The following is a 27,737-nucleotide window of genomic DNA, read 5'->3' on the forward strand; positions in this document are numbered from 1 at the left end:
ATGTGTCTGCTGTTTAGCACTTTTTTTTTTTTTCCCAGAACAGAATTCTAGCAGGATGACAAAGCTTAACACTTGACTATTGTGCATCACTTTCAGTTTTATAAAATGACATGTCAATCTATGGAATTTGTGTTACTAATGTTGCCTTTGGTTTTATTTCAGAGCTTTTGAAATTGCTTTTCCTTCCACCTCATGCACACATGGACTCCTTGGAAAGATTTCCAAAATCCCAAATGAGAATATCTTGGAAAAATAAGAAAGGAAAAAACATAAGTAAAACAAAACCATAGAAAACTTGATGGGAAAAGCAAGGCATCAGATACGTTTATTTAGTCAGATGTGATTTTTTTTCAGTAATCAAAAAGGATAGGCTTAATATTTATGAATATGAAGCTCCTATTGATGCAAGAAATTTTTATGCATAAAAGCAGTTTGTTTTGAAGCTGTATGTTGGAAGTTGTACACTGGAAGTTGTGTGTTTCCCCCATTCATCATAAAGGAAGCTTGGTGAAGTTGTATGTAGTTAGAATTTGTACCTTTTTCTATGGAGGCATCCAAAAATTACTGTGAAGGCTTACACACAGTAGTTAGGTCACAGACCTCCTTTCCCATGCTCCATGTTCAGAAGGGAATGGTGGCTCTTAGTGCTTTATCCATTCATTGGAATTACTTGCGCTGGGTGGGTTGGTATTCCTCAAGAGCTGGCAGTAGCTTCCTTCAGTGGGTGCAGCATATTTTACTGGAGTATTTTGCCCAGAACGTGACAAATGTTTGCATCAAGTTCAATGCCAGGTTAAAATGTTTGAATGTTGTGCTGGCTTTGGAAGCAGTTTGTTCATTCTTTGGCCAAGTGAGACTTTTGGCAGGGTCTGGTGCACTCTTATATGTGATAAAAATGCAGAACTAGAAGTAAGGATGTATTAAACAGTATTGCATGATAACTGCTCCTTCAAGTTGAAGTATAGCAACCAGGCACACAACACCTAGGTGAGTATCCCCTAATTGCTAGTTTTGGTGGAAACCATTCTTATACTGTAATAGTTAAAAATGATGTCTTTTACTTCAAGCTAAGATTAATTTTGAACAGTTTTCTTAGTTTTCATGGTGCTGGAGAGTGGTATTTATAATACTCTGACTCACTGTGTTATGAATTATTGAACTTGAATTGTACTGAGCAGAAAACATCTGGATTGTTCCCTTGCAATTGTACTTCAGAAAGTGTTTCTGTCAGTTGCTGTGTAGCTCTGCTCCTAGTAGTCATATCAGCTTGTGAAGAAAACCAGTTTTCTTTCTGCTTGACCCCTGGTTGGTGTATTGCAAACTCTTTTAATAGATAAACATTAGATTAAAATCTTATCCTTTTATAGTATTCCAAGTTGTAGGAGTAAAATCCTGTAAGTTTTCATGATACTTCTGGCCTCTGAAGATTTCAGTGCTGAGCAGGACGTAAGTACTTAATGAAGGAATTGCTAAGCTGATTATAATATCACATCATGCTTCTCTATCATTAGGTAGGTTTTATTGTTACCTTGACAAAGAAAAAGATGAATAATGCAGACATGATCTCTAAATATTTTCTGCTTGTGAGTTTAATCTATAAATAATATTTTTAAGTGAGTTAAATAGAAAAAGAACAGATCAGAACCGAAGCCTGATCTTTGCTGTGATTTGCCTGTATTATCCAGTTTATCCAAACTGCTGCCACAGGAGCTCAGATACTAACCAAGTAGCATGCCACCTATAAAATACAGTAGGGAGGGAATTTTGAACTAATTCTGTCAAATTTTCTCTCATTGGTATAACATCTGACCATTTCTAGCTGTGGCAATAAAAACCAGGTCATGGTCTTGTGTATGCATGTACATATGCTACCACAAACAATTGTTCTGCGTTTACAGCAGGCAGTGTTTTTCCTCCAGCCTACTTACATTAAGGTTTTTACGTAACTTGTTTTTTTGTAGTCTGATTATTCATATCCTAACAAGAAGGAAAAAACAATATATGAAGGGTGGGGAGGCCGAGAGAATATAAACTGTGCAAAGTTTTGTTGTCCTTGTGTGAGGGAGGAGCCTACCCGTTTGTCAAGTTAAAACAATCTCTAGTAACTGTTTAGCTGGAACAACTTCATAAAGTCTGACACACCCTGTGAGCTGCTCTCTTGCTGTGTTCTTCTGAGCTTAGCAGCACACAATAACTTTCTGTAGCCTCAGGGAATGATTGAGTTAAAACTCTACTGCAGCTCAGATTCCTTAACATGAGTCTTTTGAAGAAAACTTCCATTTAGGTGAAATTTTTAGGGGGTAGGTCTGAGATAGCTCTGTAATATTGTGGACCATATGCATCAGGCTGTGAAGTTTCTTAGGCAGTTTTATCCCCTGAATCTAGATGGCTCTTGGAAAATCGCTTTAAGCATCTAGTTGTCCTGTATTGTCTCCTCAGACATGTCTTCAGAGGACAGGCTCAGCTGGAAGGGAAGCTGCAACATAAACTTCTTGCTGGATGAAATAACTAGTAAATGCTTTTCATGGATAATATGATATCGGCCCCTGCTGTTTTAGTTTTCTTAAATCTCTGCCTCTTGTCACTCTTTGTGGAACACAGTGGGAATGGCAAGAGCATTTTTCTGTGACTGGATCAATGACTTGGAAGAGGACAGAACTGTTAAAAGAATATTCTCTTACTTGTAGGAAGAGAAGCATTTATACAAAGCACTTAAAGCATTTACACAAAGTATGCTTTTTCTGAGTGAGGTGAAAATTGAAAGCTGAAGTAAATAGAAGCTTTCAACTTCTAGTCATTATGTTTGTTCACCTGCATTAATGACAGATTCCTAAAGAAATCTTGACTGTTCAAGTGCCTGGGAATATCTAAAGATGATTAAAATACTATCTGATAAGATTTTTGGCAGCTGAAATTTGTTAGATTTACTTAAAAAGAAGACAACAAGAGCTAGGTAGGGAACTTTTAAAAAAGTTTGGAATAATTTGTGTTCGGTTTTATTTTTGTATTCAAATATCACAGTTTCTTTTCAGATTAGCTTTCTTAAGCTTAGCCCACATAAATTGAGCATATAAATACACACAAGCAATCCGTCAGCTGTACCATCTGAGGGAATGCTGGTTGCTTACCCAGTCTCCGTTCTGTAACGGAGGGTATTTGGGAAGCATAAGGACAAAAATTGTCCTCAACTATGGAGAACATAAAATTGAAAAAGACTTGGAGAGATGCTTTGAAATCTGTCAGGAATTGAAAAAGGGATGGTTTGTACCGTGGCATTTGAAAGATTCTAAATTGATAGACCACTCTGTATATTGATTGATAAAGCCGTGAAGTATTCATGTTTTATTCAGTTGTACTCCCAAATCAATTCTAATATTTTTGTAAATTTAAATTTAAAACAAAGTTTTCCTGTTGTGTCCTCTCCCCCCCTCCAAAAAAATAAGCAATCTCGCATTTGGATGTGTCAACTTATTGAAGTACTGATCTGTGTTAGTAGCAGATTCTATAAAGCAATATGTATCTGTTTTAACCAAATGTGAGGTTTGTTTGTTTTCTAGCTAGAAGCTGATGTAGCCAAGTGAAACATTTTTGTGCTAATGTCAAATAGCTTTTTTTCTTGGCCAGAGGGAACGGTCAGGACGGAAAAAGCAGAATGGAAAGAATTAATGTGTGCAGCTACACGAGCTACACAACTACAGATTTTTCTTTACTCTAATGATGTATTGGAGCATGATGTTGCTATTTTGCAAGATAGGTCTTTCAATCCATATGGAGATGCTGTGAGGACTAAAGCACTTTATCGTTAACTTCCAGTGGTAGTGGGGTTTTTGTGATCCAAGTGATGAGAACACAGATTTCATTAAAGGCCCTAATTGCATTTTAAATGTGACAAAGAAGTCTTTTTGCTTAGTTATATTTCAGTCCCTGTGTTACGTTACTCATAGAATGGCAGAGCAGCCCATGTTGGAAGTGACCTTGAAATATCATCTGGTCAAACTTTTACTCATCTAAATAATGTATTTCTTAAAAAAGTGTGTAGTGAGACAGTGGTGTCATTCAGGCAGTCTGCTAGAATTATTCAGACCAGCAGTCTAACAATAGAAGTATTGTCAAGAATTGTATTAACAATTCGTTTAGATGGATAGCACAAAGACTTGAGTAAGGAGAAGTGAACTATTGCTTTGGACTCAAAATATAATGAAGTAGAGAAAATCTCATAAGAGTTACTTGTATTTGTGACTTTCTACAGTTCTGCTTTTCCTACTGTAAGCATTTACCCATAACCTGTGGTTTCAGACTGTTTCAGTTCAGTCTTGGTCACTTTCTTAATGGATTTCATAAAGACTGTTCTTACCTCCGTTTACTGCAGACCTGTTCAAACATTCTTTCCATTTGCTCTTTTCTCTCTCTCTTTTTTTTTTTTTTTTTTTTTAAAGCAAACCTACATGACTTAGGGGAATCAACTTTTTTTTCGTTATATCTTTCCCCTTTCTGCATATCTAAAATGCCTTGAAAGGCTGGAAAAATGTTTGAAATACCCTTTTTTCTGTTAAGTTCCTCCTGTTTTAAAACAAATCTGTTGTGGACAGCTTCTTGTAGTCGTCTAAGTTTTATTTTGGCAAAGTTTCTATTTATTACTTCTACATTTAAAATCTTCCTTTTTCTTTATAGTTAATTAATTGGATTCTTTCTGCAGCCATTGGTTCTGCTTCTTGCCATATCAACTATTTTCTGTCAGCTGATTGTCTCTGTGATTTTTTTCCTAGGCTACAACACCTTCTTGGAGAAATTTCAGTCACTGAACATAGTTCCTTCACTTCAAGTTAATTCTTGTTTTAATCTTGCGCACTTCCTTCCTGAATGCGAATATTCACTAGTAACAAGCCATTGTCAACTTGCTGCTATTCCTGCTTAACTCAATTTCCAGCTGTCCAGCTCTACACAAGAATCTACCCCTTTTTTTTTTTTTTTTAAACAAATAAAACAACACTATCCTTCCTTTGTCAGCCATCCCCTATTACTTTCTTACTCTTTTTAAGCAGTCCGCTCTTCTGGCCTTTTACATCTTACAGTCAGGCTCTTCCATTCTCTATGCCTCATCGGCTCTGGACCATACTTTTGTATTGTTTTGCTTTGCTTTGTTTTTCTCTTTTCCTTTGTTTCTAGAATCCTGCTGCAGCTGTAAACCCAGGCTTCCGCTATGCCATTTCTGTGAAAATTTGATATCCTATCACTTGGCTTCGTTCCCTGCTCAGGAGGAATCATTTGGAGTGCATAATTCCTATTTCTTATTCTCCCTGCACGCTTTGCCTCCAGCCCAGTTGGATGTTTGCTGTTTCTGTTGGGTTTTGTGAACTTCATGCTCTGTTAGTGAGTGTCTGTTGGGAGATCAATAGGCATCATTCAGCTGATTTGTGTAATATTTGATTAAAGCAGTCCTAGCCCTTGCTTGTCAGCTCTGTATGTTCACATAGCAGAAGGGCAGAGAAATTGTTCCTGAAAAATGGTTTGGGTTATTTTGGCCACAGAGCCTGGTTTTAAAATCATTTGGAAAAACTAATTGCATAGAATATCAAAGAAACAATGAGTATTAGAGCAGCCTCGTATATCTATGTTTTTGGCTGTGAATGAGCGGTCATTAAGACACGTTTGTGAGGATGGAACACTGGAAACAGCTGTGTTGCATTCTTTTAAGTCTCGGATCCAGCTGTAAACTTCTGCTGTAACTAGTTGTGCTCTGGCATCCTTTTCAACTGTTAAAGCATATTATTCCTTCCCTCTAGGAGAGCTTTTTGGCTTTATTGTTGTTTGTGCTTCATTCTCTTTTGCATATCAATCTCAACAGAAAGAGAATTTACAACTTCTTCCCCTCTTTTTATACACAGTGTTCTCCATAAATACTATTATGTATACCTGTAAAAAAAATACTATATTACATGTACCATATGTTGAGGCTTCAGTGAACAACACAGGAGAGAGGAATACAAATTGATATCTCTTTCAACACATCCATCCTCATGTCTTTTAAAATTAGCTTTAGACGTAGTTCCTCTATTTGTTTTAAGTTCTCACAGCATTCTGTGTGTAAAAAAAAAAAAAAAAAAGGCAGATAAAAATTGAGTAATACTGTGAGGTTCTTTTTCATAAAATGCTTTATCTCTGATAGTGTGACATGTTAATAACACAGTTTGTCAAACATCTGTGTGCATATAGAAAACAGAATAAAAGAAATGCAAATTCTTTGGGCCTTAAAGTGCTGCCTAAGCAGACAGTTTCTCTTAAATCATAACAGGAATGCATCAATTTGAGGGCTCATTTTAAAATCATTTTTCCTAAGTATAAAAATGGTTTTCAAAGGATGGATTTTGTTTCATTTTGAGCATAATACAAATGTCTCAAGACTTTGATGGCATCATATTCAATACATTCTGGAAACTTAATATAATATATGCACATGCAACCTTGTTCAAGCTATGTCTTGACTGTGTGCTTTATCTGTCAAAGCAATCTGACTCAGAGCACACATAGAATTTCCTAGAATAGTAATAACTTGACTGACATGTCCTTTATTTTAAGATGTTATTTTTACTGAGCCAGTAGTTTCGTAATCTAGTTATCAATATTCTTGAAACAAAGGCAGTTACCACCAAGTTGCTAAGTGACTATAAGCTTGCATAAGGGGTAATTAGTACTGTAAAGAAAATTGGTAACTGCCCACTTCTAATGTTTCTAGTATAAAACTAAGAATTCTTGTCTGACTTTTCAGGTTCTTTCTTTGACAATGATGTGACTGCAGCTTCTATAGATATTAGTTTTATCTTGCTGGATAGTGAGTACCAAAAGATAAGTTAGAAGAAGCCTTGAATCATAATGCAGCTGATTGCAGGATCACCTTTCCACAACGAATGCTATTTCCTTATTACCTGAAACGTTGACTAGTGGGTTATTTTGTTGTCGTGTTTGTTGGGTTTTTTATTTGCTTGTGGTTTGATTTTTTTTTTTTTTTTTAAGCAAATGGAAGCAGGATCTTTATGAGTTGCAGGTGAGAGGGAGTCTCAGGACAGCTGCTACCATACTATGTGAGCAGTGCCCAGAACAGTGGGCAGCCTTCACCATGAGAATGGTGCAGCTGGGCAACTGCTCTGCTCCCGGCTGCTGTGCGGCCAGATCTTCAGCCACTGGAGAGTGAGGTTCAGAACCTCCAGGGCACGTTTTCATAGATTTGGTATTTTAGCTAATGGTATTTTAAATTATTTTCTTGAGATTGAATCTGGATTAAGGGAGTAGCAGGCATAAATTAAAATGCAGCAGAAATAAAATCATTCACTGGGAATGATGATGGCTGCAGAACATCCAAAATGCAATTAAGCAAGGCAACACAATACTAATTCTGGATATTTTAAATATCATGAGCATCTGCAGGATTATTTTCACCACTATAATAAGGTATGAAAAGAACAAACAATAGAAGTAATGAATTGGCTTGCATTCCCTTTGGTGTTGACTATAATAAATTTAACAAGCAGACTGAGGCAGTTAAAAGGAATTTGATTTACTAAATTGATGTGTGTCAATACATGTAAACCCTGTGTTGGTAGGCTCTAGAATCTGGAAGGGGTCATAATATTTGAGCAGTAAAAGGTGATTCTTATGGACATCTCTAAAAACTTGGGTGTACTTTGAAAGCAAATGCTGAGTGATATGTGTGTTAACCCTTTCTACTTGTGCACCTTCGCGCTTGTTTTATTGCCCTGAAATGCAGAGAATGTTCTTAAATGGCTTTGTCTTTCTTCCCCCTGTGCTTTGTGTTGTACCAGTAAGTCCTTGATGTGCAGTTCTTCTGAAGAATTTAATGTTATTTTCTTCCAGATTCAGTGTGTTAGTTGTTTGACATGCTCTGTCCAGGGGAGTTGGTGAGGTGCCAGAAAGCCTAACCCAGGCAAGGGGGAGAGGAGATAGAGAAGAAGTTATAGTTCTATCTGCAGCCATTGTATCCAGCTGAGAGTACAGTTGATCTATAAAATTAGATGAATACTACCATATCCAGTTCAAACAAGTCTCATTTTATATCTGATATACAGCGCAAATATGCATTTGTTCAGAACGTCATTAAAGTTATTACACAGTTGGTTAGGTGTCTGTTGTGCCTGACCTGCTATTGGGTTGTGTTTGAACTTGGCTATTCGTGTTCCATAGGAGTGTTAACAGGGATAATAACACACTTAAGTGGAGGGTTTTTTTACATAAGACATTTGTATTTCTTGTTCTAGGCAGCTTTGAACTCTTATTCATATAAATGCTTTGATGCACTCCAGGAGAACAGAACCTTCCGTTTTCCCAGCAGTAATTCCTAGTCCCCAGAATACTGGACCACTATTGCACTCAAGTATTTGGTTATTCAATGTACTCTGACATACGGTCTGGAAAATCTTCCTTGGAACACTGAAAGGTGGTTGTCCTGTAAGATCCTGCTGTTCTGTTTCCTATTTGACTAATTTCGAACTGTTTACTTTCAGTCGTAGATTATACATGAACACTAAAAAAACAACCCCCAAGCCTTAAATCCTGTTATCCAAAACCTCCATCTGTGATAACAATCCTGTATCTGTGGTCATGTAATGTTAAATCACTCATCAGCAAGATCTCTTGTGTAATCTGTAACCTCAGCCTGCGGATTAGCACTGTTTATTATAATGCTGTAATAAAACTTAATAGCCTCCTACTTACACATTGCTGTATTTTTTAACTCTACAGGGTCATCCACATGATAATCACTCTTGGCTGTGTCTCGTCTGTATTATGTATTCCACAGGATCGCTACTGGTAACCTTTGTGTAAGCTTTCAAGATGCAGGTGCTCATGTTAGTAAACCATTTTCGTTACATCTTCTTTACAGAAGTACAAACACAGATTAAAAAACAGCAAGAGAACTTAACTTCAGTCTGGGGCTATACAACTGCAATTTGTGTAGTATTATGCAGTATGCTATGTTCAATTTTGAAGTTCAACATCACTAACATATCAAGAATTCACTATGAATTTTCTGTATGACTTCTAAAATGAAACTTAAGGCTGAACTTCATAGGATGGTTCAATGAAACAGTAAGAGGCTGGGATTCCTGTTAAAGCTAGCTGGTTAGTATTGGCAAAAGAAAGCACTCAGAGTAATAATCTGAGGACAATGGTGACAGGTGCAGCATGAAATTCTGATTTAAAAATCAACTATTAAAAATATTAATATCTTTAATATGGAGTATTAAGATTTCTTTGTTTGTTCATGGAAAATCTTACAAACAAAAGAGTTATCCCCCTGCAAGACCCTACCTATACTGTGTATTTTCTAATCTCTTGAGAAATGACACTTTCTGAGATTTGTTCAGCACAAAAATTGGTCTGAAGTGTGTATGTGGAAGACTAAAGAATGAGAGGAACTTTAAGTAGATAATGGAGATGACTGATTTTTCTCCAACAGCTACAAGCAGAGCGGGAGGGAAGTAACTCAGCCAAGGTTGTTTCTACTCCAGGTACTAGAACTAGTTCATGGCATTCTAGGCCACAGGCTTTTGAATCCATGTTTATTTGCTCCATTGAGAGAAGTATATGCGACTCTGATAGCTCTTTGTCAGTGAAGGAGTAGTTGACTGAGATTTTTGTGGTATTGAGCAGGACTCCAAGCAATCTGAAGCAGAATTCCTGCATTTCTACATGGGTTTTCCATGCCAATATGTATGAAAGCGCACACGTTCCAAGTCCTGAAGTGTGTTAGATGAACTGCAAGTGCACAATCAGTGCACATGCTGTACAGGGTTTTCTCGGGATCCTGGTATGTTGTTTGGTGTCGTTGTCTGATCTGAGCAACAAATCGTGTGGGAAAACTCATACAAGTATTCTAAGTCTTCAGCTTATGTTTATGGAAGGCTTCCAGATAGAAAGAGAGGAGGATGTATCTGAGGAACCGTGAACATAGGGCAGGTCTGTTTCTTAGGTTTTATTTTCAGCTTTCTGGAAATAGACTTGCTTTATAAACAAAATGTTAAAATAATAGTCTTGCTTGGTAGTCTTAAAATAATTGATCTGCAGTAGATGACAAATACTTATGCAGAATGTTTTTAAAAGTGTTTTGTACTCATACATTGTGTGTTAAGATTTGGGGGCCAAGTGCAAATCAGGCTGGATTATTGTTTTAATTTGATTTTCCAGGTTAGAACGTTTGGTCTTCTTACCCCAATTTGTAATCACATGAATCTAGTGGATCTTCTTTCTACATATGTGAAACACAGTGTCTTAAGCAGCTTTATAAAGCCATGTTTTCCCATTCCTACCTGAACAACAATATCGCTAGCAATGACCCAGAGAACCTACCAGAGCGTTACTTATAGGTACATACAGAACTGTTTACGCTTTTTTTAGTGGTAATGATTTGGGTGAGTTTAATAATACGTCCAGTGGTCCTTATTGTTCTGATGGTTTTAAGACTTTAATTTCCTATTTCATTTTGTCATTATTTTGTAACAGTTATGACTACGTCCTAACTGGCAGTGCTGCCATGGAAAGGTGTATTTCAATGCTTCATTGTCAGAGAGGAGTTTCTGGCTAATCTAGCAGTAACAGAGATTAGATGTTACACTTGAACAGAAATCAGATAACATTTATTTTAATTATATTGGTGGGTGAATTGGGAAGTAGATAGGGTCCTGAGGCAGTAAGGGTTATTCAGCCAATGCATTTATAAAAACAAAGGAATTGGGTTATTTTAGGAAATGTGCTTGATGATAGCTCCAAACATTTGATAGCTATTTATTTGCTGAAATAGTCTCCTTTTTTTAATCTCGTATATTAAGGTGTCATTATTTCAGATAAAGTAATTGGGTGAAATATTTAAATGAATTAAATGCTCTAAAATATAGTTCAGGTCACATATACTAGCTTGAAAAGTATGATGGGAAACACAGGTCAAGAAACTGTTTTGAACTAGTCAGTAGAGTCTGTCTCCTTCATGTAAGTATGTAACTGTGGTTTAATTTTTTACTATTTCATGGCTTCTTAAGCTGCAGAGTTTGGATTGACTTTACTTTTTTTTTTCTTGAAATAGTTTGAACTAAACATTAAATCAACAGCTTGAACCTGAGCCTAGGATTAGAAGAAACCCAATCTTTAAACTATCTAGACTCACTTCTCCTGTAGCACAGGTCACAATACTGTCCAGCAAATTGAGGGTGAATTGGTGTTTAGTCAACTCTTATCTCTGTAGTGGGGGATTGAAATAGTCCAGATCATGGAAGACAAGGAATTAGTTCAATAATGTGCTGGGAGATGTGTCAGAATGTGAGAGGGAAGGAGGGAGGAAAACAAACAAACAAACCAAAACAAAAAAACCCACCAGAGTCTTCACTCTAAACATTTTGGTGGCTGTTTAGGGAGCTGCAATTCTGTCCCTCTCCAGTGGCATTGCAGCTTGTGCAGTCATATACTGACCCAGGTCAGGAACTGATTCAACTGAAAAATATTTTTCTTTTCCTGTGTTTTTTGTCAGCCTGCTCACTTTACAGTCTGGTTCTTTCTGTGACTGAAAGCCGCAGCATGGGAGACAGTGAAAGCCAAGGCAATGGGAGGAGGTAGCTGGCAGCAGTACCTGATTTAAGCTGTACAGGTACTGAGCTTCTAACCATAGTCTGATGTCTCTGCGCTGCAGCTCTTGTTTGGTCCTGGTACAAATCATGAACAAACTGATTCCATGTGTTTGTGCAAAGCTGTGTTTGAGCTTTGTGAAATCAAGTGGGGTCTTCATAAACAAGTTATGCATTTGTTAGAAGTAAAATAAAAATATTGTGTGTAAGTACTCAAAACAGGAACAAAGTGAATTTCATAAAGCTGAGGTATTGTGCAAGGGCTTTCCTAAGCAATAGCTATTAGTGTTACCTTAATAGTTACTTCAAATGTGCTTTTTTTTTTTCCCCAGAGACTAGAACTGTAGTTTGCATAGCCACCCCTTGATAAATTGGTCATATATACTAGGACGTGTGTTCAGAGGAAGCAAAGCAGCACAACAGTCCAATACATAAAGGAGATGTTAGCAAGCTGCCGGTGTTCTCAGGAACAGAATGGCAGTTCACAACCCCAGTAAGTGTTTCAGCTCAGCCACCCAAGCCTCCCAAAGATGGCTGTATATGTCCCATTGTGAAGATTGTATTTTTCTAATAGGCATTTATCCCTACCAGATTTATGTGAAATTTATGATTTTTTTTCCCTCAGACTATTGTTCTTTATTTGCCATTCATTGAAGACTTAGTAAATATCAACTTTGTAGATGATCTCTAATCTTCATTTTTATATTTATTACAATGAATTAGCTACCTTAATATTATATTTATTGCAAAAGTAGTTGTATACTATGTCCATTCTATTCTATTATTTTCCTGTCTTTTTGCAATCCTTGTGAGTATCTCGTGATGGGATATAAAGAGCTACTTCCTTCTTAAGCAAAAGTACTGCATGAGATAGCATCCCTTTTCCTGCATTTTTATGATGCTGATGTGTGTGTGCTCCATGGATAGGAAAGCTATGTATCTTGAAGGTCTTTACTGCACAGAGGAACTTTCTGCAAGGTCTCTTTCACATGAAATTAATAGCTCTTATGTCTGGACAATTTGATAAGCACAGAAGAGTGGAAAAGTTTCTGCCCCTTTTTAGATCACTTTTAAAATGCCTAATGTGTGCTGGTGATGTAGCTGTGAAACAACACTTCCTTGATGGTGCATTTCAGCTCTCCTTAAGAGAAATTTATGTGGTTCATTTATTTGCTTTAAAGTAAATTGATCCTAGTTGTTTTCTTAAAATCTTACTGGTCGTATTCAATACGTATTAATCTGGGAATGGTCTGGCCTAACTCAGCACATAAAATACAACTGAATCAGACATCCCTTTAAAATATAATAAAACTGATAAGCCTTACTATTTCCATGGTATTGTCCAGTTATCTTTGAGCATTTGCAAACTATTGGGATGCTTCTTTAACCAGTCTATTCATCAGTACTGTACTTGTTATTATGATTCATGCTGTTGAGTTTGACTAGGGAGAGTGAGACATTAAGACAAAACATTTCAAATGGGATAGGGCTGCTCTGTTCTTTTCCCCTGTAATTTTAGTCCTTGCACCCTTTCAATCCGAATGCCTTTGCTTTCTTTCCCCGATGTTGTTATTTCTGTAGCTATTCTGGATCACATTCAACTTCTTGTGTTGGCAGTCTTTGCAATTATACCACATTCAATAAATCTCTGACAAGGCTAAATTGACTTCTGAAGAGCCTTTTGAAGGCCTCATTACCATCAGCTTCTGTCCTGACGTGCTAGTAGGGACACACCCCTGCACTTCTAGCAGTGCCAAAGAATTAAGGTTTCTGTCCTTACATGCTAGTAGGGACACACCCCTGCACTTCTAGCAGTGCCAAAGAATTAAGTGCTTGAATACCTGTCCCTGCGCAGTATAAATTTTCTAGAATAGTGCTCATTTATTTTGGTTTCAAATAGCATGTTCTTTACAGCTGTGATAGAGTAGGTCTGTGGAAACCTGGAACTCGGATGCAGATGTGTTTGCTTGAAGTGTTAAACTGGCTGATGCAGCAATGTACTGCTTGTACATAGTTCTCTCTAGCTGGCAAAAACTTTTTTAGGTTCATGGGTAATCTTGTGGATTTAAGATTCTAGTTATTGTAAGAGCAAACAATTTCAGTATTTTCAGGCTTGGGAGAAGGACAGAAGGGTTCAGTGATTCTCTCACCAGTGCCGTGGGTGATTTTGCCTGTAAATGTTATGAACAGCTGTTGCAGTAGTTAGGCAGGTCAGATGATGGGTACTAATAACTGTATCCCAGTGGTTCCCAGGTATTCTGATGTCCCATTTACCATTTCATGAACAGAGACAGAGTTTTGAAAGAAAAGTTGTTGCTTCTTGAAAAGCCAATGACAGAAAAAGTGCCAGGCAGGGGAGAACTCAAAACAGATGCTGCAGTGGCTTTTAATACATAATTTTCATATTAACTGTTTTTATTTCCTCATATGGTCAGAAGGAAGGGGGAATTAAACCACTTAAAGTAAGGGGTCCTATTTCTTGATCTTTTGTGTATTTATTTCAGGGGGAAGCAAAATAACTTTGGTTTAGTAAAGCATCTTACCTAGCAGCAGAATACTGTTCTGAGTGAACATAAACTAAAACGGTAGTGTTTGCAGCAGGTCACTAAATAGGAATAATTACTAGATGGAAAAGGTAATGGAAATGGACATCCATGAAACACTTAAATGTTTCTCATTAAGAGAATTAGCCTGTAGGGTGGTGTGGTTTATCTTCCCTTCCACCTCTCCTGCCCCTTTAAGGTGCTGCCACTACTAATATATATATAATTAAGCTATTGAATACTGCTAAAAAACTTGTGTTTCTAGGAGATTTCTGTGGTGTTATTTTCTCTGAAATTTCACTCTTAAGCAGCTTAAATGGCTTTATTACTACTTTTTCCTTTTCCATTTTCATTTTTTGCAAAGGCTTGGGACTCAGAAATTTCCAACTGATTTTCCAGCTTAGTTTCAGTGGGAGTCAGGGTCAGACCTGCAGGAATTATGGTAGCTGTTGACAACATCCTGTTATTGTAAATTCTTTGAAGCTGTGAAGGTGAATCTTTATGGCATGAGGCAAACCCTGTGTGTATTTTTGTTAATATGAAACTGAAAGCTGAACTTCAATGCTCAGAGGTCTTAAAGTACCCAAATTTTTGCATTTTTGTTTCAAACACTTGTTACATTAAAGTTGTGTTTCCAGCTTATAATGCTATTCTGAAATTTATATTTATTTACTCAGTAAGGTCAAATGTTTGTTGAGTAGAGTTTGTGTTTGTAAGGACTGATCTGTGAAAATCAATTTTTTGGGGTTTTTTTTTACTGCTTCTGTGAGAAGTGATTTTTTTTTTTCTTCTCTGTAATAGAAATTCTTTAGCAACAATTCTGTCTAACTGTTTTCAAAGGAATTTAATAAATACTATGTATGATTTTTCTAGAACTAAAAGTCATGGAGGTGCACTGTACCTCCTTGGTGGGTAGAGAAGAGACAGAAGCCAGCTATAAAAGTACCATGTTTGACTTGCTTTAAATGAATCACAGAATCATAGAATGTCCTGAGTTGGAAGGGACCCACAAGGATTATTGAGTCCAACTCCTGTCCCTGCATATGACAACCCCACGGTTCACACCGTGTGTCTGAGGGCCTTGTCCAGTCTCTTCTTGAACACTGTCAGGCTTGGGGCCCTGACACCTCCCTGGGGAGCCCGTTCCAGTGCTCCACCACCCTCTGGGTGAAGAACCTTTTCCTAATGTCCAACCTAAACCTCCTCTGACACATCGTCCTGCCATTCCCTCGGGTTCTGTCATTGGTCACCAGAGAGAAGAGTTCAACGCCTGCCCCTCCTCCTCCCCGTGTGAGGAAGCTGGAGCCGCCATGAGGCCTCCCCTCAGTCTCCTCTTCTCCAAGCTGAACAAACCAAGTGACTTTAGCTGCTCCTCATATGGCTTCCCTTCCATCCCCTGTGTCTCCTCAAAATGTGTGCATACCTGAAGGGAAAAAAAAAAGCTTAAGTGATTCGTTGGTTAGAGTTTTGGGTTGTTTTTTGGTTTTGGGTGGTTTTTTTTGTACAAAACCTGATTCATACCGTTAGAGACCCAACTGCAAATTGTAAACCACAGTAATAAAACGGATCTTAATACAACGTACTGAGTTTTTACAGGCTGAGCAGATCAAAGCAATTATTTATTACTGAAACAGGACACAGTTTGACTCTGCATGGTTGAAATCTCCCTCAATTAAATACAAACAAACAAATATTAGTCTTAGGCCCTATGTGTAAGACAGTGCTTGGAAATGTTTTCCTCCTGAAAAAGCAGCCAGAGATGTGGAGTTCTGGTACTGTTACCTCTTGTGGCTGGAGATGGCTGGCAGTGAAATGGCGCAAAAAACTGCTAAGGGAAAATAGATGGTACTAATGCTTCTTGTCCCGTTCTCCTTTTATCTTGACTAAAGAAGGCTGACATGCTGTTGTCACACGGCTCTGATAGGAAAGGGAAGTGTTACTGTGTTACTGAACTTGACAGAGAGCAGTGGCTTGTAATACAAAGGTAACTTCACTTAGGCGTTGAGAAACAGTGATATAGAGGCTGCAATTCTGAATTACCAAGCCCCACTTACAAAACTTAGTAGAGCTGACCCAGTGAAGTAAATAGCCGTTGATTTGAAATGAGACTTTCCCTTCCTTATACCAGTATTCTTCAAGACTCATTACAGTATTGCTTTAATTGCTCAGCATCCTCCTTTAGCCGTTTTGAGTCCTTTGAGGACTTCACAGAAGGAAGCTGAGAAATTCTCACAGTATTTTTTGTTATAGAATAAAGTCGGTTGGAGGTGGTTCGGGCCTGGAGTGGCCGTAGCCACGTGCGGGGCCGTGTGCGGTGCCGTGTGCAGCGTTGTGTACGCTTGCTCAAAGCAAGCATGGGACCAGCGCAAATTCAATAGCCAGTTGGAAAGGAGTGACTTGGAAAAACTGGAAAGAGATAGTTTGAAACTGGAGTTATGGCGAGAGGAAGAGCGGACGCGTTCATTGGATTGAGCCGCTCTTAATTCAAGCGAAAACCCCAGCTATTGTCGCCCAAAGTAGGAAATTATTTGTGAGCGCGGACCTTGAAAACTGGGGATATCTGGGGAGATTCTGATGAAAACAGTGTTGATGGAGATGGAGGAGGTGGAGGCAAAAGATACAAGACCTCTCATTAAAACTGAGAAATGTACAGGCCCACAAGCTGGAATCCCGTGAACTGCCATTCGTACCAGCCCGTGGATGGGGCCCGAGCTCAGTGACTCGCTCAGTGAGTTCTTACGCAAGCCGGACAAAACTGAAACTGAATATATTTGGTGTGTTTCAATTACGCAGGGGTGTGGGCGACCAGGTATTATTGAGTAAGGACAAACCTGGGAGATTTTAGGGGGCCAGCATTTTTTTAAGTGGTGGTCCAGATGGTGGTCAGTCCACAGCATCTCGGGTGGCTTACTGGGCTGGTGATGTGGCTCCCAAGGAAGGTGGCGTGCCTGTCACCATGAGGTTATAGCTGGTGGTTGGAGTTGGCTGAGGGCGCACACAAGGCCGCTTGCATACAGGCGATGCATGAGAAAGGGCAGCAAGGAATCCCCGTGGCTGTGCCGGTAAATCCCACACACCTTCGTCAGCTTGCTAGAGGGCTGCCGGGTGCTTTAAAGATACTTGTCCGGTCCCTCAGGGAGAGGCTTGAGGGGGCCATAGAACATAACAGACAAAGCCCCTGAAATCCGCCTTCAAGTGTATCGACCTGGGCTGAAATCCTGCACAATATAGTCACCCAGGCATGTGAAATGGCGTGGGCAGGCCCAGGCGGCCGCACAGACAGGAGTGGAGAGGGCCAACAAGCCAGTCCTGAGCCCAGCCTTGGGGTACCCGGGGCGCTGCTGCATGGGCTGTACCCTGAGCGTATGGGGAAGCTGGTGGAATTGCCTGAGGGGAGAACTGAGAACACAAAGGCAGTGCTGGCACCTGCTCCTTGCTGCCCCCATATTTAGGAGAAAGGGAACCTTAACCCTCTTGTATTATCATGAGGGGAGCTGAAAGGAGTCAAAAAATGAGCAGCTACGGGTTGGGACCTGGGCCACCCAACCTTTACAGAGGCCATGGCTTTCTGCCGGGTGGCTACCAGTGGTCCCTGGTCAAGTTGGCAGAGCTCCTCTGCCCACCCTGCGCACCCTTCTGTGCAGACTGCTGCACCAGCTGTCACGACACGCTCTGTTATTAAACTATTGAAGGTCCTGCATATGTTTGTCCATATACCACTGTTGGATCTCTACTGGAGGTGTCCTCAATGGATGTGTGAGTGTACCTCTTCTGCTACACAGCTGCCATCGGGCCACTGCTTCTCATCAACGTCACATGGAATGCACAAGTGCGTGCCTTGAATTGAAGACATCCCAAAAGCTTTCTTTAACCTTGCTGCACGTGTTAAGTCTCCCTTGCCAAGGTGGTGGGAACGTGAACTTGCAGGTCACGAGCGACTATGGTGGATGAGTCTTGTGCTCGTACAGGAGCCAGAACACCACCCTGCAGTTGTGGCACTTGTCCCCTGTGCAAAGGGCTCCCTACTCAGACAGCGTGGTACCAACCATCCCTGGGATTGCCCAGGGTCAATGCTGTCGAGCTCCCAGATCTTGGTTTGCAGACGGCTCCCACAGAAGCCACTCTAGGCTGCCTGTGGCACACAGGCACTGTGCCCAGCTGTGCGGGGGTGAGAAATTACTCGGATGGCCCCAGTGCAAGAGCTGGGACTGGAGGGAGCCTTAGTGAAAGAATCATTGAAACCAGAGCCCACCACATCAGCTCTTCGACAAAATGCTCCCTGACTCCGTGGCAGCTGAGCAGTCAGTACCCTATGCCTGCCTTCCCCAGAGAAGTAATGCCCGGGCACTCACAACACAGCATGCCTTGAAACACAGAGTTTATTGGCAGCTTTGCACAAAGTAAAGCTCCCAGAAGGAGTGGAATGGCCTCTCTCGAAGAGGGAGGACAGTCGCTGTGCCAGTGGTAACGGAGTCTCTGTCACAAGCCTCCTTGCGATGGCCTCTTAAGCTGCGTCAGGTCCCATGTCCCAGAGGATGCTTTTGCTGTGGAGGGCAGGTGTGGCAGCCGTTTCCACGGCTGAGAGAGCAGCGTGTTCTCCGTGCTCAGTTCTGCGACACCAGCTCCCTGGGGAGTGTCTGGGATGCCCCGATTCTCCACCTGGACCCCAGTGAACGCGCAGAGGCACGTCAGCGCTGCCTCTCTCCTGGTCCCTGCCCGGCCAGAGCTTTCGGCAGGAGTCTCTGGGCCCACACGCCATGCTGGCTGTGACAGTGTGACCAGAGAGCAGGGCAGAAGTCCTCTTTGTCGCCAGTGTAGTCGTCCCCGGCTACGGCGCTGGGGAGAGCGCCAAGAGGAGAAGGCTGCTGCTCTGGGCAGAGGGCTGCTGCACAGGATTTTCCCTTTCTTTTCTGTGTCCTACGTTCTCCCCTCTTTTTCTTTCCTGCACGCGGTGTTCTCTGCCATCACGTGTGAGCCCCAGAGACACAGCTCCGTGCATGAAGACGTCTTTCACTGTCCGTGGTAGAGCAGTCTTGTGAGCCGATTTTGCAGCTCACTGAACTCATGCAGTGCCTCGGCATGGGCGGCAGGATCCTGCGCCAGGTGCTGGAAGAGGTTGAGTGGCTCAGCCGTTTCGAAGGCTGGGGGCAAGAGGATCTCTTGAGGCATGTCCTTATTGCCGAAGAAGAAGTCATCGAGGCGTCTCTCCATCAGGCAGGCACGCAGGTACATCATGATATCCTGTAGGCGCAGCAGGAAATGCCTCCTGCGCCAGGCTGACGGGGGTCTGGTGTTCAGGAGGTGCATGAAAACCGTCTTCAAGGTGTAAGTGGAAAAGGCTGTGTCCAGACTGACGTAGGCACAGAGCTGCAGGCATTTGAGGTGGAAGCTGTTAGGCGGGGTCTGCCTGGCAAAACTCCTGAAGAACCTCATCTCTGCCACAGCGTAGCTGTCTACCCACGTGGTGCTTTGGGTGAAGATGTGCCGTGCACGCTGGCTGCTCAGGAAGACGTCCGAGTCGCCTTGCCGCACCCCAAACACGATCTCGATGAAGAGGGTTCTCCTGGAGGCTTTCCTCAGCAGCAGCAGCTTGCAGAAGCGCTCGGAGGGCAGCACGTTTAGCTTGTAGCGCCGTGCCCGAGGCACAAAGCCCCAGAATGAGGACACGCAGTCCTGGAACCACTGGGCAGTTTTCTGCACATCCAGGTAGGGGCCGGTGCAGAGGGTGTCTAGGAGGCTGGGGTGCTGAATTCTCCTCAGCTCCTCCTGGGGGTGGTGGAGGAAGCACAGCGTGTTCTCCACTGCTTGCTCCCCGCTGCAGGTGCACACCAACTCCACGCGGACGCGGGAATGCGACGCCGGCGTCTCCCCTGCGGTGCCCAGCTCCAGGTGGAAGATGTGCCCACGGGGGGGCTTCAGGGGAACGAGCAGGCGGTAGACAGCATCGTCCTCACGGGGACTCCAGCCCTCAAAGGTGCTGCCCACCTTGATGGCAGATGGCAGCACTGGGAAGAACGGATTGGACGAGTACAGGTGGATGGCATAAAGGAGGTTGCCCACTAGATCCTCCACCACCTGGCGTCTGTAGTCAAGGTTCTGCACTGGCCACCGGATGCGCTTTGCAATTCTTCTGCTCTTCTCGCTCACATCATCAAAATCTTCTTCTTCACTTTCTTCCTCCTCCTCCTCGTCCTCCTCCTCCACCGGCTCGCTGTCGCCGCTGGAGCTCTCGTCTTCACTGCTGCTGCTGCTCCTATCTGGCTCAGGCTCACGGCTCCTTTTCCTGAGCCAGCAGCCGAGTCCGAAGAGCAGGGCCAGGCCTCCAGCAACGGCCCAGAACTGCCACTGCTGCAAGGCAGAGAGGAGCAGGGCTCCCCAGGCAAAGCCGCTCTGCTCCTGGATGCTCTGCTCCTTGGTCCTCTGCTCCTGGCTCATCTCCTCCACCTCCTGCCATAGCCGAGTCATCTCCTGTCTCAGGAACTCTGCACGCTGCCGCATGCGCTCGCGCGTGGCCTCATCCAGCTCGTCGCTGACCCCCCGCACGTTGTGAGTGAGGGTATGCACGAACCAGAAGAGTAATTTTATGGCAGCCATGGCCTGCAGGAGGAGCGAGAGAAGGGGTTCAGCGGGGCCGGGCGGCAGGGAGCTGGCGGCACGGGCAGCGGGGACGGGGGCCGCAGGGAGCTGGGGGCGGGTAGGAGAGGGGCCGAGGCAGCTGGGAGGCAGCAAGGAAGGCCTGTGCCCAGCCCCGACGGCGGCACCGCGCCCTGCCCAAGGCGTTCGTTCCCGCGAGCGGCTGGGCCATGGCTGGAGGGTGAGAACCCACCCCCAAGGGCCCAGGTTTCAGCCCCAGCCCTTGTCCAGCCCAGCCTCCCCCCGCCTGCACACTCACCGCTGGCCCAGGCTTTACTGGGGCAGCGCTGCTGCTGGCGCCCCGGTAACTGCCCCGTGAGGACTCGTCCCCTCTGATGTCACAGGCGCCAGAGCGCGTCACGGCCGCGCCTGCTGGCCAGCCTTTTGGAGTCCTCTGAGGACTTTGCTGAAGGCAGCTGAGAAATTAGAATCGTGGAACAGAATCGTCTTGGTTGGAAGAGACTGTCGGGGTGATCGAGTCGAACCATAACGTAACTCTAGCGCTAAATTCTCACAGTACTTTTTTGTTTTCCCTTGAAGTCAACTGAGCACTTGGTAACCTGCAAAGACACATAGGATTCCGCAGTTTGGGATTTGATTCTGTAGTGGGTTTTGATTGAATAGCTTAGTCAGTGCTCACCTGTAAGGAAGAGTTTGTTTGTGACTGGTTACTGAGAAGGATCCATCTCGCTGCAATTTCTTGTAGACTGGCTAATCATGGAGTATTTGGAGAGGGAAGACAAGGAAAGGGAAAACACATCTTAATAGACCCACTCGCATGTTTTCTAGCTCCTTCCTAAATCCGTAGACTTACTGAACTTGATATTGGATCTTTATACTTAATTTTTTTGACAGTCCTTTTTTTGTCAGCTTGTGTAATCGACGTTTAAACTCATCTAGGTTTCCTAGTGTTTTGTGTCAGTAGTTACACGGTTTGAGTTGCCTGTTCCCTTTTTTTGATTCACTTAATTGGATGCCTTGTAGTTACTGTGAGAAATTGTAAAGAAAACAGAGTCGTTACTCCCTCTTCGTCATCTTCGTGCTTTTCTTGAAGTTAGGACCCAGAATGTACTTCTCCCCTGCCTTCATCCTTGCCAACGTTTAGCTCTTTGGTCTAGATTGAAAAACGATACTTTCGCACTGAAAAATTTCCCTGCGCAATCTTTGGTCATTCTTGTCATATTACTCTGTATGGCTTTTAGGTTTACTTTACCTTACACAAGATGGAAGTACAGCTACCGTACAGTACTACTGAACGCGTGCAAGGGTATCTTCGTTATGTTGCAAATAAGGAAAATAGCTTTAAATCAAATTATATAGTACGGGGCATAGACGCATGTATTGTCGTATAATAAAATATGTGTAATTAGGAAACTAGTAATAGCATTGTAAGTTGGAACTTATCCTTGTTGTTATAATGATCTGTTTAATTAAAGTCTTTGTCCGACGACGGTTATTTAATCTTAATTTCGTATTTCTCTTTTCTTTTTACTAACAGATTATAGTATATTTTGTGGAAGTGCCCAGAGATTCCTTTTCAAATTGATGACAGGGTGGTCTTTAGAAACCTTTTGTTTCATTTATTGGGTTTAGTATTTGTGGGTTTGCTTCTGAACTTGAACTTTTTGAGTGGAGTTCTATGGATTCATTGCTGTGGTATGACTAGTGCTTTGTGCAGAGAAGATTCAGAAGTATACCTAGCTTCCAATCTAGAAAAAAATTACTCTTGACTCTGTAAAATTGTCTCTTTGTGAGAGACAGGTATTATACAAGAATATTATTTAAGCCCAAGGTGTGTGTTGGGGGTTTCTGTGGGTGTGGTTTTTTGTTGTGTGTATGTGCTTTGGTTTATTTTTTTTTTGTTAACTAGGTGAGTGTGGTCTTAATAGAGTTGCACAGAGAAACAAAGCTTCTGCTTGAGGTTAATCAGTCCTAATAAACACTTTAGCTAATGGGAGGGGGGGAAAGTGCAAATGAATAAATTTTAAATACTCTGTATTCAGAAAGAACTTCAAAGGATGTTATGCTGAGAACATAGGAGATGATGTGTTTCAAGAAGATATAAGATGCGTGTTGCCTAAATCTTGGCATAATTTCAAGAACATGTATCCTGTCTAAAAGTGAAAAAAAGAATAAAGAAACCAAAACAAGAAACCAAAACCGAAATAGAGATGTTTGGGGTAAGGAGAGAACAGTCTAAAACCTTTTCCTTAGAAATAGCCATTCCATGGCTCTAATAATAGCTGTAGACAAAGAAAAAACGTGGGACTGTGTCCTGAGCAACGTATTCGCAAAGTGTATCAGTATCACTGCAACACCTGCACTGGCATTCAGCTTTGGCAAGACTTAGTCAGTCCCTCTAGAAAGCAGAGAGAAGCTCCCACAAACCCTTACAAAACTTAAAATCTGGTGACGTGACCCATGGGTGCTTTGCTCCTTGAGATCCCGTCCCGTGAGATGGGATCAGCTGCCTTGCTGTGCTGCCCTCTGTGCTGCTGGTCATGGGTGGGCTCTTGGTGCCTTCATGACACAAGGGGTGGGTGATGGTGGCAGTTGCACATCCCCCAATGAGATCCGGAGCTTTCAATGGGGCAGCTGATGGCTCTTCAGCACCTTTTGTGCCCCACTGTGCCTGTCCTCATCTGCACGGCTAGGTTGGTGCCAAAGTGTGCAGCCAGTCACGTCCCCCCATCTCAGGGCACGGTGACTGTTCACATTCACCTCCCCCCATTTGGGGGGCAGGAAGGGTCAATAGACAGGGTCCTTTACAAAGGAGATGCCCAGAGAAGCTAAGAAGCTTGTGGGCTGTGCTCGTAATGAGCACAGCTCCAAGCAGGCTATAAAACGGGGCCCGTGCCAAAGACCCCTTTTGGATGGTCTTCTTGGAGGGGCAGGTCTGTGAACAGAGCTCTCCCCTTAGACTGGGATGCTCTCTACAGAGACTTCCTGGGACTCAGGGCCCTCACCTTCTCTCCGGTGAGTGACTTCTTCCAGATATATCTTTGAGTGAGCCCTTGCCCACCCCAGGCAAGCCATTTTTTTTCTGCTGAGTATCCTTGAGTGGAAGAGACCTCTTGTTCTGGTTTTTGTGATTGAGTGCGTGCTGTGGATCCTCATTATTGTCATGTGGTCATAAAATAATAATAATAATAATAATGTGCTCAACTGGTATCTGAACCTGTGACCATCCCTGGGATTGCCCAGGGTCAATGCTGTTGGGCTCCCAGATCTTGGTTTGCAGACGGCTCCCACAGAAGCCACTCTAGGCTGCCTGTGGCACACAGGCACTGTGCCCAGCTGTGCGAGGGTGAGAAATTACTCGGATGGCCCCAGTGCAAGAGCTGGGACTGGAGGGAGCCTTAGTGAAAGAATCATTGAAACCAGAGCCCACCACATCAGCTCTTCGACAAAATGCTCCCTGACTCCGTGGCAGCTGAGCAGTCAGTACCCTATGCCTGCCTTCCCCAGAGAAGTAATGCCCGGGCACTCACAACGCAGCATTCCTTGAAACACAGAGTTTATTGGCAGCTTTGCACAAAGTAAAGCTCCCAGAAGGAGTGGAATGGCCTCTCTCGGAGAGGGAGGACAGTCGCTGTGCCAGTGGTAACGGAGTCTCTGTCACAAGCCTCCTTGCGATGGCCTCTTAAGCTGCGTCAGGTCCCACGTCCCAGAGGATGCTTTTGCTGTGGAGGGCAGGTGTGGCAGCCATTTCCACGGCTGAGAGAGCAGCGTGTTCTCCGTGCTCAGTTCTGCGACACCAGCTCCCTGGGGAGTGTCTGGGATGCCCCGATTCTCCACCTGGACCCCAGTGAACGCGCAGAGGCACGTCAGCGCTGCCTCTCTCCTGGTCCCTGCCCGCCAGAGCTTTCGGCAGGAGTCTCTGGGCCCACATGCCATGCTGGCTGTGACAGTGTGACCAGAGAGCAGGGCAGAAGTCCTCTTTGTCGCCAGTGTAGTCGTCCCCGGCTACGGCGCTGGGGAGAGCGCCAAGAGGAGAAGGCTGCTGCTCTGGGCAGATGGCTGCTGCACAGGATTTTCCCTTTCTTTTCTGTGTCCTACGTTCTCCCCTCTTTTTCTTTCCTGCACGCGGTGTTCTCTGCCATCACGTGTGAGCCCCAGAGACACAGCTCCGTGCATGAAGACGTCTTTCACTGTCCGTGGTAGAGCAGTCTTGTGAGCCGATTTTGCAGCTCACTGAACTCATGCAGTGCCTCGGCATGGGCGGCAGGATCCTGCGCCAGGTGCTGGAAGAGGTTGAGTGGCTCAGCCGTTTCGAAGGCTGGGGGCAAGAGGATCTCTTGAGGCATGTCCTTATTGCCGAAGAAGAAGTCATCGAGGCGTCTCTCCATCAGGCAGGCACGCAGGTACATCATGATATCCTGTAGGCGCAGCAGGAAATGCCTCCTGCGCCAGGCTGACGGGGGTCTGGTGTTCAGGAGGTGCATGAAAACCGTCTTCAAGGTGTAAGTGGAAAAGGCTGTGTCCAGACTGACGTAGGCACAGAGCTGCAGGCATTTGAGGTGGAAGCTGTTAGGCGGGGTCTGCCTGGCAAAACTCCTGAAGAACCTCATCTCTGCCACAGCGTAGCTGTCTACCCACGTGGTGCTTTGGGTGAAGATGTGCCGTGCACGCTGGCTGCTCAGGAAGACGTCCGAGTCGCCTTGCCGCACCCCAAACACGATCTCGATGAAGAGGGTTCTCCTGGAGGCTTTCCTCAGCAGCAGCAGCTTGCAGAAGCGCTCGGAGGGCAGCACGTTTAGCTTGTAGCGCCGTGCCCGAGGCACAAAGCCCCAGAATGAGGACACGCAGTCCTGGAACCACTGGGCAGTTTTCTGCACATCCAGGTAGGGGCCGGTGCAGAGGGTGTCTAGGAGGCTGGGGTGCTGAATTCTCCTCAGCTCCTCCTGGGGGTGGTGGAGGAAGCACAGCGTGTTCTCCACTGCTTGCTCCCCGCTGCAGGTGCACACCAACTCCACGCGGACGCGGGAATGCGACGCCGGCGTCTCCCCTGCGGTGCCCAGCTCCAGGTGGAAGATGTGCCCACGGGGGGGCTTCAGGGGAACGAGCAGGCGGTAGACAGCATCGTCCTCACGGGGACTCCAGCCCTCAAAGGTGCTGCCCACCTTGATGGCAGATGGCAGCACTGGGAAGAACGGATTGGACGAGTACAGGTGGATGGCATAAAGGAGGTTGCCCACTAGATCCTCCACCACCTGGCGTCTGTAGTCAAGGTTCTGCACTGGCCACCGGATGCGCTTTGCAATTCTTCTGCTCTTCTCGCTCACATCATCAAAATCTTCTTCTTCACTTTCTTCCTCCTCCTCCTCGTCCTCCTCCTCCACCGGCTCGCTGTCGCCGCTGGAGCTCTCGTCTTCACTGCTGCTGCTGCTCCTATCTGGCTCAGGCTCACGGCTCCTTTTCCTGAGCCAGCAGCCGAGTCCGAAGAGCAGGGCCAGGCCTCCAGCAACGGCCCAGAACTGCCACTGCTGCAAGGCAGAGAGGAGCAGGGCTCCCCAGGCAAAGCCGCTCTGCTCCTGGATGCTCTGCTCCTTGGTCCTCTGCTCCTGGCTCATCTCCTCCACCTCCTGCCATAGCCGAGTCATCTCCTGTCTCAGGAACTCTGCACGCTGCCGCATGCGCTCGCGCGTGGCCTCATCCAGCTCGTCGCTGACCCCCCGCACGTTGTGAGTGAGGGTATGCACGAACCAGAAGAGTAATTTTATGGCAGCCATGGCCTGCAGGAGGAGCGAGAGAAGGGGTTCAGCGGGGCCGGGCGGCAGGGAGCTGGCGGCACGGGCAGCGGGGACGGGGGCCGCAGGGAGCTGGGGGCGGGTAGGAGAGGGGCCGAGGCAGCTGGGAGGCAGCAAGGAAGGCCTGTGCCCAGCCCCGACGGCGGCACCGCGCCCTGCCCAAGGCGTTCGTTCCCGCGAGCGGCTGGGCCATGGCTGGAGGGTGAGAACCCACCCCCAAGGGCCCAGGTTTCAGCCCCAGCCCTTGTCCAGCCCAGCCTCCCCCCGCCTGCACACTCACCGCTGGCCCAGGCTTTACTGGGGCAGCGCTGCTGCTGGCGCCCCGGTAACTGCCCCGTGAGGACTCGTCCCCTCTGATGTCACAGGCGCCAGAGCGCGTCACGGCCGCGCCTGCTGGCCAGCCTTTTGGAGTCCTCTGAGGACTTTGCTGAAGGCAGCTGAGAAATTAGAATCGTGGAACAGAATCGTCTTGGTTGGAAGAGACTGTCGGGGTGATCGAGTCGAACCATAACGTAACTCTAGCGCTAAATTCTCACAGTACTTTTTTGTTTTCCCTTGAAGTCAACTGAGCACTTGGTAACCTGCAAAGACACATAGGATTCCGCAGTTTGGGATTTGATTCTGTAGTGGGTTTTGATTGAATAGCTTAGTCAGTGCTCACCTGTAAGGAAGAGTTTGTTTGTGACTGGTTACTGAGAAGGATCCATCTCGCTGCAATTTCTTGTAGACTGGCTAATCATGGAGTATTTGGAGAGGGAAGACAAGGAAAGGGAAAACACATCTTAATAGACCCACTCGCATGTTTTCTAGCTCCTTCCTAAATCCGTAGACTTACTGAACTTGATATTGGATCTTTATACTTAATTTTTTTGACAGTCCTTTTTTTGTCAGCTTGTGTAATCGACGTTTAAACTCATCTAGGTTTCCTAGTGTTTTGTGTCAGTAGTTACACGGTTTGAGTTGCCTGTTCCCTTTTTTTGATTCACTTAATTGGATGCCTTGTAGTTACTGTGAGAAATTGTAAAGAAAACAGAGTCGTTACTCCCTCTTCGTCATCTTCGTGCTTTTCTTGAAGTTAGGACCCAGAATGTACTTCTCCCCTGCCTTCATCCTTGCCAACGTTTAGCTCTTTGGTCTAGATTGAAAAACGATACTTTCGCACTGAAAAATTTCCCTGCGCAATC

The 27,737-nt window shown here is 44.2% G+C and overlaps 3 protein-coding genes across 3 annotated transcripts in view; 1 reads left to right on the top strand and 2 right to left on the bottom strand.

Annotated features, from left to right (window-relative positions):
* Positions 1–27,737, top strand: part of STXBP6 (syntaxin binding protein 6) — a 208,256-nt gene that overhangs the window by 49,013 nt on the left and 131,506 nt on the right. The window lies entirely within an intron of this gene.
* Positions 19,181–21,892, bottom strand: LOC135989039 (inositol 1,4,5-trisphosphate receptor-interacting protein-like 1). Its single transcript, XM_065635548.1, has 2 exons — positions 21,825–21,892; positions 19,181–20,885 (listed from the first exon to the last, which is right to left on the bottom strand). Exons 1-2 carry the CDS (start codon positions 21,890–21,892, stop codon positions 19,181–19,183), a joined length of 1,773 nt encoding a protein of 590 aa, XP_065491620.1.
* LOC135989040 (inositol 1,4,5-trisphosphate receptor-interacting protein-like 1) lies at positions 24,952–27,663 on the bottom strand. The gene is made up of 2 exons (XM_065635549.1): positions 27,596–27,663; positions 24,952–26,656 (listed from the first exon to the last, which is right to left on the bottom strand). Exons 1-2 carry the CDS (start codon positions 27,661–27,663, stop codon positions 24,952–24,954), a joined length of 1,773 nt encoding a protein of 590 aa, XP_065491621.1.

The sequence above is a fragment of the Caloenas nicobarica genome, chromosome 5 (genome assembly GCF_036013445.1).
Source record: "Caloenas nicobarica isolate bCalNic1 chromosome 5, bCalNic1.hap1, whole genome shotgun sequence".
In the NCBI taxonomy this organism is placed as follows: Eukaryota; Metazoa; Chordata; class Aves; order Columbiformes; family Columbidae; genus Caloenas; species Caloenas nicobarica.